This window comes from Gopherus evgoodei, chromosome 2 (genome assembly GCF_007399415.2).
Source record: "Gopherus evgoodei ecotype Sinaloan lineage chromosome 2, rGopEvg1_v1.p, whole genome shotgun sequence".
Lineage (NCBI taxonomy): Eukaryota > Metazoa > Chordata > Testudines > Testudinidae > Gopherus > Gopherus evgoodei.
The window spans coordinates 41,438,308-41,451,270 of NC_044323.1; the positions used below are offsets into that span (position 1 = coordinate 41,438,308).

General features: G+C 42.1%; 1 protein-coding gene across 1 annotated transcript in view; it reads left to right on the plus strand.

Annotated features, from left to right (window-relative positions):
* The window catches only part of ITGA8 (integrin subunit alpha 8), a 161,236-nt gene that overhangs the window by 68,260 nt on the left and 80,013 nt on the right, over positions 1–12,963 (plus strand). Inside the window, exon 13 of the mRNA XM_030550460.1 lies at positions 1,145–1,336. Within this exon, the coding sequence (XP_030406320.1) occupies positions 1,145–1,336 (192 nt within the window). The remainder of the gene's footprint in view (positions 1–1,144; positions 1,337–12,963) is intronic.

Below are 12,963 nucleotides of genomic sequence, written 5' to 3' on the forward strand. Positions count from 1 at the left end.
TCATCGGACATTATTTTCTCCATCCACTGGCCAAGGCTTTTTAAGCGGTTAGTGATTTGAGGTTCTAGCTCGAGATTCTTTAAAGGGACCTGATTGTCAGTGGACAGGTGCTCAGCCCTTTCAAAGAAACTTAAGCTAAGCACCCAAAATCTCTTGTCATTTTGAAAATCTTGTCATTGTCTTTTAGCAGATAAATTCACGCAGTCTACTTAGTCATCATGGCTGTTTCTTTGATTTTTGTTCCTGAAAAATAGCAAGGGAGGGTTTGTTATCCATAATGAGTATAAATTCTAAATAGCATATGGCCCTACACCAGTTATAGAATACATTTTCTTTCAGGGATCTGCAATTTCATGAACTGCTCCAGCTTATTCTCCTGGTTTATGACATCCAGAGAGTCCCTTGAGTGAATTACAGCTTTGCATTCCCTCTGGGGCTGTCTATTATTCTGTATCAATCTCTTCTCCAAAATACTGCTCAACAGGTTTTTTTTAACTATTTATTTATTTTTATTTGTCATGAAAACAAAGGAGATGTTTCCCATTTCATGGTAAGGTGTTTTACATACAAACCAAACTGATCTTATGCTGTTACTCCACTTCATTCCTGTTTTCCCTTCTGCATGCTGTAAAGTTGGCTGTTCAACAATGTACTTTTTTGCCGTCATTGAATTTTTTTTTAAGCTGGAAAAAGCCACATAGCAGAGCTTCTTAAAGAGCTGCTGCTAATTAATTAGGTGTTGGAGAAAACAGGGAACATCACACAGTGTATGTTTAGTTTAAACAGATGAATGTAACATTAGCCATTATTTCAGTCTCAGTTTAAGTCTTGTTGATTGCTATAAAAACATGACAAAGGAAAATGTGCAATTAATAATAGACGTGTGTTGCCTATCTATTGCAATGAGAAGGCCCTTTCATATGAAAATAAATTCATTACAACTATAGGCATGAAAGTTTGAAACACTAAAGCACTATTAAATGTTTTTATGTATTTGTCTTGAAATAGAATCTATGCAATAAAGAAAAACTGATTAAGCCCCAGCTCTTGTTAACCCACAACACAGCCCCTCTTGTCTACTTTCCCTGTCGGAGTTAATTCTGTCTTTGTTTTAACGTTGTCAATTCTTTTTACTCTATTGCAGACATTGCAATCGGTGCACCATTTGCAGGAGAAGACGGAAGAGGCAAAGTGCTCATTTACAATGGACACAGGAATGGGTTAAATGCTAACCCTTCACAGGTTCTTAATGGAGCCTGGGCCTCACAGTCCATGCCTGCGGGATTTGGCTTTACTCTAAGAGGAGACTCAGACATAGACAAGAATGATTACCCAGGTAAGATTTTTCCATAAGAGAGGGAATTTCATACCTTCATTCTCTGGAAAATGCATCTAAACTGTTCCTTGTGGAAGGCAGAGGTCACAATAAAGAATAGACACAGTTTTTTGTATCATTCTAGCAATGCTTTCCTGAGAATGTAAAGTCAGACAAAACAAATACTCCTTTTCCTGTCAAGAGACATCATCAGAAATGCAAGGGCTTAAACAGTTACATTAACATAAAACATGTGAAGTTAACAGCAAAAAGCTTAACCCTTATTCCCCACTCAATATTTGAATGCACTCGTTCCTACTGAGCTTATAGGTCTGCTCCATGCTAACATTCTTCCTTAATTAAAACCATGTCATGTTATAAGGGAAGAGACTGACTTGGTTGTGTTTGTTGCTAGTTGTTTTTCTTGAAGCTTTGCTTTCCAAATAGCTGTTGAAGTACATATATAGGTTCCTAATTGCTTTTGACCTCATTACAAAAAGGAGAGAGAATACAAAAAAATTCCATTCTTTGAGTCACAGATTTTATTTAGGTCTTTCCATGATCTTATTTGCACTTTGTTATACAGATTCTTCCTTTTTAGTTTTGTTTTGAATTTTTCTTGACCATGAATAGTTTACAGACATCCAATGGTATTTATCAAGATTACGCCACTACTGCATGCTTTTTTTTTAGCGGAGTCCTTCCAGCTTGGAGCAGCATTCCAGGACCATATGCTGCCTAAATGTGCAATATCCTTTTAATCTGATGCCATTCACTCCTTCTAGGATCAGTACATACAAGACCATACTATTTCTCTGAGTCAAGATTGAGAAATCTCTGAACATTTGCAATGTGTCCAGTGTCTTGGAATGTATAGCCTTGGTGTTGTATACTGTTGACCTACCACGCTAATGCTTGCTAATGCTTTAGGTTTCACTGACTCTTTATAAAGTTATTTTTCTTAGCTTGTCTTCCTTAACTTATATTATTACATCTAGCAAAGTTAGTGACCTGAAAGTTTGTGTTATTAGCTGCATGATTTTGATAATTAAAGGTGACTTGCAAAGAAAAAAAAAAGGGGTTGAGACTTTTTTGGCTTATTTATTATAGGTAAAGAAGGCCTGAAAGATATGGGATTTTTGTTTTTAAAAGGGAGATTTTTTTATGCTAAAAATTCAGGTCTTGTCTGCTCTAGAAAATGCTGCTTGAAAAGCTGGATAATAATAACCTTAAAAGACTCAAGGGACAGAAAGCTGAGCAATCGAGAAGGGGAAGGGCTTTGTAGTCCTGTATCAATTTTTGTTTTGAATTCTTGTTTTTTGGGGTTCTTAACTCCTCATTCAGTTTCAATAACTAATGGGCTTTTGGGGCATTATTAAAGTTTCAGCACCAGGAACATGCTTTGAAACAGCCAAGATGCCCTCCAGTGAAACCAGGGAAAACCAAATTTTACATTCCTGGCATTTCTAAGTAGGGGAGGAAACACTTTCAGATCTTCTCCTTTAAACAGTATAAGGAAGGATGGTATAGATCCAATTAAAAATAAATAACCTTCACAGGGCATCTTTAAAGCTGAATGGAGGAAGTTTGGGTAGCACACTTGGATCTTCAGTTCATCTGAGACATTTCTTTAACTTTTCCCTGACTTTTACTTTTGGGTTTTGCGCTCCTACCTGAAGAATTCTATTGTGGAATGTGTTTAACATGTGATAATTTGGCTTTTGTTTTGTTACATGGGTGAGTTGTTTTGAGAAAAAGACTTACTAGCAACTGTGTTTACCATAGGCAACCTCTCCCTCAGTCCTACAGTTACCTAGACTGACAATGTTGCAAAATCCACCTCCCAGAAAACGATAGGACAAAAAGAATGTGAAGTGGCTCATCTACTCCTCAGTCCAGAAAGACCTAAACTGTTAAATAATAGTACAACTTTACCCTGAAAATGTCAGGTTGGAGGGGGAGTAAGTTGCAAGAGACTAGTCAATCTAATTTACAGAGACTAATATGTGGAACAGCCATGCATGTGCCTATATAATTGTCACTGGTCAACCTTCTTAGCTCATGAGGTTGGCATAGCGCTGGTAGAATAGAACTTTATTCATGTGTGCAAAATGTCAGAGGTAACCTTGTATATTATAATTAAAGCACTCAATAGGGAGGCAAGAGGCTTTCGGATCTTTCTATCCTGGAACTAGACACATAGAATGATACTTCCAAATTTCACCCATTTACCTCTGTATTGAGCCTAATAACTTGTTTGACTAGAGCATAATTTGTGTTTGGCTAAAGCGCATGTTCCAGAAAGGCTTCTGCCAATTAGTGGTGAATAATTGTGAATAAATCCCCTGCACTGCTTTGAAAATCTCAACCGTAATGCTTGAAAGTTCCCTATTTAATATCAAAAGGGTTGAATCTTCTTCGCAGAGAGCAAAGATTAGAAGTACTCTTAAAAACACCTTTATTGGTACAAATACAATGTGTAGATATTAAATTTGCACTTTTCTTAACAAAACGAAGATTACTGAACAGCAGCTAATCCAATTTGTCTATTTTCCTCCAACGCTGTCAGCACAACAGATAGGATGGCTTTTCCTGCTCATTAGCAATCTCCTCAACACAATGGCCATCTGTCTTCAGCCAGCCTGATACAGGCACTGTCACTGTTAAAGCTAACAGAGCACCTTTTTCAATTCTGTTAAAATACTGGAATGTGTCTAACCTTTCAACAAGGTTTTTATTATTAAACATGGCCCTTGGACCCACGTCCAAGGAAGGAATGCTATCAAAATAATGTTGCTTGTGCAGAGAAATATGGAATAATTTCATAACTACTGTCATTTCACAGCATTTCACAGGCTTTTTATCTTAGAATAACTTCAGATGACATGAGCCTAGAATTACTCCTTTATCAAAAGGGGCACTTGGTCATGCGAGGCTAGGTTGTGCCTTGTAGGAACAGCCCAAGTGAGGAACTGTACTTCAAGGGAAGCACTGTTGATGTCCAATGGAAGAACACCTCAGAGATCTCTCTGGTGCAGAGAGGCGTGTTCAAACTGTTACATCTGTTTACAGGTGCAGCATCCTACCCAAGTGACGCAGAGCAGAGCCACCTACTGCCCATTGCTCCCAACCCCAACAGAATAACTAGGAAGCAGTCCCTGTGCTCCACTGATGAGAGGACAGCAATTTTAGCCATCCCTTGCATGGTCAGTGCAGAATTGGGGAGGGCTCTTTGCTGCACATCCGCACAAGAATTAGGCAGAACCTAAATCTTAGTTTGTAAGGCTGGCAAGAGAAAGTAAAATAGAGGGAAAGAATGCTTCAAGTAGACTGAAATAGATCCATCTCCTTCAGACAGATTCTATTTGTTCTTAATAGTACAAAGGAGTTCAGTTTCATTAGCTGCATTTTATAGATGGGGAAACTGAGGCAGCGGAAAAAGTGACTTGCCCAAGGTCACCCAGCAGGCCAGTGACAGAGCCAGGAATAGAATCCAGGTCTTCTGAGTCCTAGTCTTGTAATCTATCTACTAAGTAACACCGCTTCTCCTCTGGCTGGATTCAGAAGTGAAACCGGAACTCTTCAGAGGAAGCAAATAAGCATGAATCCTAGTACATGCTCCCATAATTTGGCAGTTTATCATTTGTAGAACTGAATTCCCCTTTCTTTCATGCCTGAGCTCTCCAGACGTTATTCACACCTATGCCAGGACCTTCAGCTGAAATGTTGTGAAAGAGGGAGATTGTTTAACTGTCAAAAGAGACGGGTCATGGTGAGAGCTATTTCTATTTCTCCATATGGTTATTCAGGGAGAGACTCTCCCATTCTGTTGGATGAGAAATCAGAGTCTTGGGTCTTGTATGACTGAGAAATTTGATGTATGAGGCGGGATCCAGTATTGGAAGTAAAGATGAAGATCTTTCAGTGCCCTCCAATAGACCAACTATTCTTCACTTTTTTTCCTTCTTCCTTTCTCCAAGTCTTCATGCTGTGTCTGATGGAACTGGGGTCCAGATCCTGATAAGCAAGTGGAAGGAAGGTGTCCTTTATGAGTAATTCATTGTATAGCTGCCAGTAACCAGTGCTGAAGCCGTGTTCAACTAATAACTTCATACTGTCTCTGTCTCTCAAACTTATTTATCATCTTTACATCTTGTGTTCTTATATCTTCTGGATGGCCAAGCTGGAAAGCAAAAAAGAGAAAGAATAGACTTGACACTTGAGGCCTGACCTCCATGTTTCCAGATAAAAAAAAGCAGAATAGGGAGAAATTAGGGGCTGCTGCCTTTATAGTAGTCCCTCTTGCCCATTCTTTTCAACTACTTGTTTTCTGGTAGGTGAAGTTATAGAGACAGATTCTAACCCCATTTACACTAGTATATATCAGGAGTAGTAGCTCCATTCAATACAGTTAAATTGGATTTAACCAAGTCTAGCTCAGGAAAGAGGGTAGGGGATGTGTGGTGGACAAGACTAGAAGATGTGAAAAAGTCTATTTAAAAAAAAAGATTATGTGCAAATATGACTGAATTACCAAAGGAATTGTGGGTGAGATTTTTGTGCTGTGCTCCTAAGAGGTGCAGCACACAACTCTCTGATAGGGTCATATTTGCATGTGATTAGTCCTGGGGCTGGAGCGACCCCCTGGGGTAATTTCAGTAGTCCTGGGGGTCCAGCGATGCCAACACTCTCTGCTGTGTTCTGTGCAATGGCCCTGCCCCAACATACTGTTCCTGGCCCAAGCCCCACACGTGGTACACCCCCTACCCAGGGGATTGTGAGAGAGTCCTTGGGAGGCAGCTCCACATATGTTTTCCACAGTACCTGCATCAAGGGAATCATCCTTTGATTAGGAATGGGTCTTCAGGGGCCTGTGAATGTGAGTGGCCTCCTCCCAGGCTCCCCCTCGTGGCCTCAAAGCAGCCCTGCAAGTGACTCCTCATCTCAGTTTCCCTTTTGGGGCTCCTCCAATAAACTCCACCCAGGCTTTTCGTCCAATAATGCCCTGTCTTCCAGGGTCTAAAATATTGGCATAATATAAACTCTAAATAAAACTCCAAGTCCCAGATTAAAGTCCACACAAAGAAAAGTTTCTCTTCCTATTCCCAGGCCTTCCTGCCTGGGGTCTTTGCTGCTTTGGCAGCCACTCCAAGGCCCACCTGGCTGCAGCATTTTCATTCTTAACCGATGGATTCTGCTACCACAGCCCTCTGGCTTCTAGGCTCGAACTCTCAACCTATAGTCAAGGGTCTCCTGCTCACTGAAGCTCTTCTGCAGTCTCTGCCACATCTTCCTCTAGTTGCGCTCCCTAAGCATTCTCCCTTCCTGTAGCTTCCTACTTCTCTTATAAGGGAATCACCTGATCTCTGCTCAGGTGTGCATGTTTCATAACTAGGTTTTTAGTCCTTAATGGGGCAAGCCATCCTATTACCCTTTACGCCACTCCAACCCTTTTATGTGCTGTAAAGGGACTGGAGTAATGGAGCAGGGGTTGGAATCCCACCTTAGAACTGCTTTCTGAACTGTGGTTTATTTTATTTCTTTTTCTTAAACAGAGTAATTCAGTTTTGACAGACGCGAGAGAAATCCATAAATGTGTTTAATGGAAAATAAATTTGTTTTCTTTTGCTTCTGGTCAACTGTTCAAAGTTGATCCCTGTTGCGTGCTCAGGATCAGTGATTATCTAGGTAGTGGTGTTGTACATCCAGTTGGTTCATCTACAAGGCTAGCTCTGCACTACAGACTGCTTTTGGAGGTGTGTACTGTACATGTAGCTACATGTCGCAGTGAAAAGCAGGCTGTGCCCATGCTGTGGTGCGTAGCTTCAGCAGCTCCCTGTTGCCAGAGCCTTTCACAAGGTATCATAAACAGATGGTTAAGGGTTAATGTCTCTTTTACCTATAAAGGGTTAAGAAGCTCAGTGAACCTGTCTGATGCCTGACCAAAGGACCAATGGGGGGAGAAGATGCTTTCAAATCTCTGTGGAGGGAAGTCTTTGTTTGTGCTGTTTGTTTTGTTCTTTGTTCGCTCTTGGGGCTAAGAGGGACCAGACCTGTAACCAACTTTCTCCAGTCTTTCTGAAACAGTCTCTCATGTTCAAAATAGTAAGTACTAGCTAGAAGGTGGATTAGTCTTTTGTTTGTTTTCTTTATTTGCAAATGTTTATTTTGCTGGAAGGATATTTTACCTCTGTTTGCTGTAACTTGTAACTTAGGCTAGGGGGAGGAAGTCCCTCTAGTCTATGTATAGCTGAAGACCCTGTAAACATTTTCCATCCTGGTTTTGCAGAGATAATTTTTACTACTTCTTTCTTTAATTAAAAGCTTTATTTTTTTAAGAACCTGATTGATTTTTTTCCTTGTTTAAGACCCAAGGGGACTGGGTCTGAACTCACCAGGGATTGGTGGGGGGAGAGGAGGAGGAGGAGGAAGGTTGATTCCTCTCTATTTTAGGATCCAAGGAGTTTGGATCAGTGTATCTCTCAGGGTAACCCAGGGAGGGGAAGTCTGGGAGGGGGAATGGTTTATTTCTCTTTGTTTTAAGACCCAAGGGGTTTGGGTCTTGGGTCCCCCAGGAAAGGGTTTGGGGGACAGGAAGTGTACCAAAACACTATATTTTTGGTTGGTGGCAGCGCTATCAGATCTAAGCTAGGACTTAAGCTTAGAAGGGTACATGCAGGTCCCCACTTTTTGGACGCTATAGTTCAAAGTGGGAATAATACCTTGACACAGGGTGACAAAGACTCTGGCATGGGGGAGGCAGCTGGAAATGGCTCAGCCTTTCCCAGCTGCGTCCACCCTGCCAGAATTTTTTTTTCCTTGTGGAAGGGAAAGACTCCAGCAACTGGGAGCTACCAAAGTCTTTCCTCACTCTCTGCCTGCCCCCCACCAGCCCTCCAGTCCCCACTGCCAGACTGTTTCCCTGAAGCAGGGAAGAGCTCCAGCAGTAGAGAGCTGGCAGCTTTACCTCACTGCCTCCCTGATGCTGGAGTCTTTCCTTGCAATGGGAGATTCCTGCAGCAGCTGGCAGCATGTTTCCTCACTGCCCCTGTTGTGCTTGAGCCTTTCCCTGTAGTGGGGAAGAACTCCAGCAGTGGGGAGCTGGTAGAGCCTTTCCTTCCAGTAGGGAAGGTCTCCAGCAGAAGGGAGCTGGCAAAACCTTTTCCCTGCAACCTCCCAGCTGCTGGAGTTTTTCCCTGCAGTGGGGAAAGGGTCCAGCAGCAGGGAGGCAATGGGAAACTGCACTGCTAAAAATTGTTATGTTGACCGGGAGGCACAGATTGAGCGAGCAGCGAGCACGTAGGATATGTACTTACATAAATACCCGGACCCTTCAGGTACATCTGAATTCTGATCTCCTAAGCTGTGCCTCTCTGCCTACACTGCTGTTTATACCCCTTCTAGAGGGACCATGCAGGTACGTACACTACATGCCTCTGAAAGTGGTGTATAGTATAGACGTAGCCTCGTAAAACCCATGCATTTGCAAACTGTGGTTTCTGTCTTCACACCAGGGTATATGTTGAGTCACTTGCTGGCTATTATAGCTGAGCAAATAGTTTATCATGAATAACTTATTCAGCCTGTTTTCTGCCAGTGGCATTTCCTCAAGCAGATTGTGGAGTCTTCACATTTATTTGTCATCTAAAACTATTTAAACCATTTTTTAACAAAGTAGATTGATGCAGAGCATCTGTGAGTATTTATTGCTTGAATAAATTACACTATTTGAACATGTGTATAAGTAATCCTCATTCATCTAGGTTGTCCTTTTGAAGTCAGGGGCCTTTTCTACTCAAATTTACCCCAGTTTTATACTGGTATAGTTCTATTGGGCCTTATTATTCCTTCTAGCTAAGATCTGTTTGGGTCAACTTTCCTTATTCTGGGTGTAGTTATTATGTTAAAGATTTGATTTATATCTAGTATAAACGAAGTCTCTAGAAACATTTAACGAAATGTTATCACAAGGCTGTGATAATCAGGCAAAATTCTCTCTAAAATTCAATAATCCAGTCTAATCTTATTAAAGATTAAGGGCTTGTCTACATCAGAAAGTTGCAGCGCTGGTGAGGGAGTTACAGCGCTGCAACTTTGAAGGTGTACACATCTGCAGGGCATCACCAGCGCTGCAACTCCCTGTTTGCAGCGCTGGCCGTACTCCCGTTTTGTCTCGGGTGTAGAGGATCCAGCGCTGGTGATCCAGCGCTGGTAATCCAATGTAGACACTTACCAGCGCTTTTCTTGACCTCCGTGGAAGGAGGAAGCCTCTGGTAATCAAGCTGGTCTCCTTCCCCGGCTTGCTCTCGCGTTCCCGGAACCCCGAGCAAGCAGGTCTCCTTCCCTGCGGTTTGCAGGGTGGTTCGGGGAACGCGAGAGCAAACCGCAGCGAAGCTGGTCTCCTTTCCTGGTTTGCTCTCTCGTTCCCGGAACCCCGAGCAAGCAGGTCTCCTTCCCTGCGGTTTGCAGGGTGGTTCGGGGAACGCGAGAGCAAACCGCGGCGAAGCTGGTCTCCTTTCCCAGTTTGCTCTCTCGTTCCCGGAACTTCGAGCAAGCAGGTCTCCTTCCCTGCGGTTTGCAGGGTGGTTCGGGGAACGCGAGAGCAAACCGCGGCGAAGCTGGTCTCCTTTCCCGGTTTGCTCTCGCATTCCCGGAACCCCCCTTGAAGCCGCCCAACAGCGCTGCAGTGTGGCCACATCTAACACCACTTGCAGCGCTGGTTGCTGTAAGTGTGGCCACTCTGCAGCGCTGGCCCTATACAGCTGTACTAATACAGCTGTAACAACCAGCGCTGCAAAATTTTAGATGTAGACATGGCCTGAGTCTTTAACAGTGCCATCTGCTAAATGCATTAACTTGAACAGCAGGAAGAAAAGCCTCAAGTTTCTTTCTTAAAATCTGGGATTTTTTATGATATAAAATTTGTTGAACATAACAGGCAGTGTGCCAATAACATCACAGTATTGTAGTCTAGTGATGATTATATTCTGAAGTTAAGTCAGGAGAGTTACAGAGGACAAAAAATGAAACTCTGCATCAGCTTTGATGACAGCTGTACAGTCTGTGAGTGAGAACGGGGGAAAGGGATTCTGCAACCAAATGAAGCAAACTAAAGTGCCTATAGCAGATATTTGGCTTGTGTCATATTGTCGATTGATTTAATCACTTGAAAATGCAACAATTTCCCGCACATCTCATTTTATAGCAAATCAAATGGTGGTATATATTTATATTTACAGATACACTGTTTTCCAAAATGCTCTGGTAGATTTAATGAACATCACAATATCATGCATTCCATGGTGCTCAGGGAAAATATTTTTATCCCAGTCAATAACAGGACTCATTTAAGTGGTAAACATTAAAAATACTTAAGAATTGGATAGTTATAGGGTGGAATGAAGAGAAACAGTGCCTCAGGAAGTCAGAGAAGCGGGTTAATTCAGACCTCAGGGGAGAGTGGAAGTAGATCAGCCAGATGCAGTTGCTGATATTATTAAGGGGGTTGCTGTCAGAAGAGCTGAGGGGAGAAAGGAAGTTCCCCCTGAAAGAACCATTCAGGACTTTGTGAGTGACTGGGTCAGAAGAAAGTGCTATTCTTGCAGACAAAGGTTATTTCTGTCTGTAGGCTGAGGTTTTCGTGGGTGTTGCCTGGAACAGATCATCCTCTGACCTTTCTTGTGGTCGGTGCTGTAATAGTAAGCCTTTTAAGGGACCTTTTACTTGGGACATTTGAGACTGAAGAGAACTGGCTGATAGACATTTAGGTCAAGGAACCCCAAAAGTGGGAAATAAATCTACCTTACAAACCTCAGGCTCCATGGGGCTTCTTAAAGGGATGGGATCAATTGAGTGAAACAATAAAGACAAATATCCACAAGAAGGCATAATAATATACAATTTGATATACTGTATACTTCAGATATACAATTTTTTCTCCATTTTAATAATATTTTCCAATTATATCGAACCTTTACTCTCGTGGGGTCCCAAAGACTTCCCAGTTGCTATGCATATTGGGTCATTAAAAGGAAGCTTCTTTTACTAATAGAATACACAGATTTATTTCTTAAACTGTTGGCAAAATACTCATAAAGGATTACCTGAGCCCTGATGGCCTTTTATCAGGCTGAGGTGCTCATTATTCAATTAACTACCTGCTTAGATAGACTCATTCCCCTTAAATTAGCTTGTCACTTGCAAGGGGGCCCACACTCTCCTTAAAGGGGCCAGCAACCCCGTGATACCACTAAAACTAGAAGTGTAGCTGTGGTGGCACCAGCAGTGGGACAGGCTAGCTGTCCTAAGTACAATCCCATCTGAAATCCTAGGTGAGTCCTTGGGATAGCTTGCCTCTCCCATTGCAGGTCCATGTCTATTTTTAGCGTGCTAGCTCAGTTGGAAATTACACCTTCCAGCTCCAGTGTAGACACAGCCAGCACCACTGCACAAGCCATGCCAAATTTCCATCCCTCAGCATACATCCTGTCAGATCTGGCACATAGATGGAGAAAGGGGTGCTGGTGGAGGTGTCAGCTCACCTTCCCGAGCCTAATGCGCCTTTCTCTGCTGCATGTGGTTGCTACTTGTGTATCTGTTGATCATCATGTCCTGAAGCTCAGCAGATGGACTTTCCCTTCTCTTTACCATGTAAGGTCTTGCAGAATTAAGCCCTTTATTTGGGCAAAATGAAAATCAGTCATGGAAATAACTAGGGTAGTTTAATTTCTGTAGAACCCTTTGAATTATTCATCTGCACCTTTACCTAATTCCATGTACAGAGAGCTTGTCTCAGGACTAAGCTCTGTGAATCCCTCCAGTTTGGGTTTCATTCATCTAAACTGAAGAGTTCTGTTGTATTAATTTAGATGCAATATATAGACCCCAGGAGTCAAAGGTCACTGGGTCACAACCCAGTCACGGTCCAACATTAAACAGTTTTAAACAAGGTTTGGATTTTGCTATACAGAAACCTCAGAGTGCTTAGTACCATGGCAAACACATCATTAAAAGTCCTTTTAACTTTTTATTGAAAATACAGAAAAGAAGGAAAAACAATTAAAGCATTTGAAATGTAAAGTATTAAATAGGGCTTTCATTTTAAAAGCATCCCTTGTTCCCTTTCTGTTTAGCTGGAGAGAGTTTCTGAAAGGAAACAAACCTTGTTTGACAACCTTTTAGATGGCATCAAAGATGGTAATAGCTGTCAAGAGCAGAAGTTAGTTGAGATGGCCTGGAACTGTCATTGTAGTCGTTGTTAAAGTCTGATCCTGTTACTTAGAAGACAAAACACACACAAAAAGGGGAAGAAAGGTAGAAAATGGAGCTTCTGTCTCTGGTGTTGACTTTCAAAGACACATGGTCTAATCAGCCACTCTGAGACCTGGCAAACTTGTACCAGCATCAGGCTGGTTAGGGCATTGCTTTTAGTTTCCTTTTTCTGGTAAAAGGCTCACAACAGGGTTGCAAAATATGCAGTCTTGGCCAGCTAAAACAGTATCTTATTAAACAGAAGGCAAAAGGAGAGAGACAGGAAAGAAAATTAGAAAGGTGGGCAAAGAAAAGGTTGCACATGGCGGAGGAGGGGGGTAATGGATCTCACATCTCAGATGGTGGCTGAGATTTATCTTAAGCCATTGGAGGTGTCA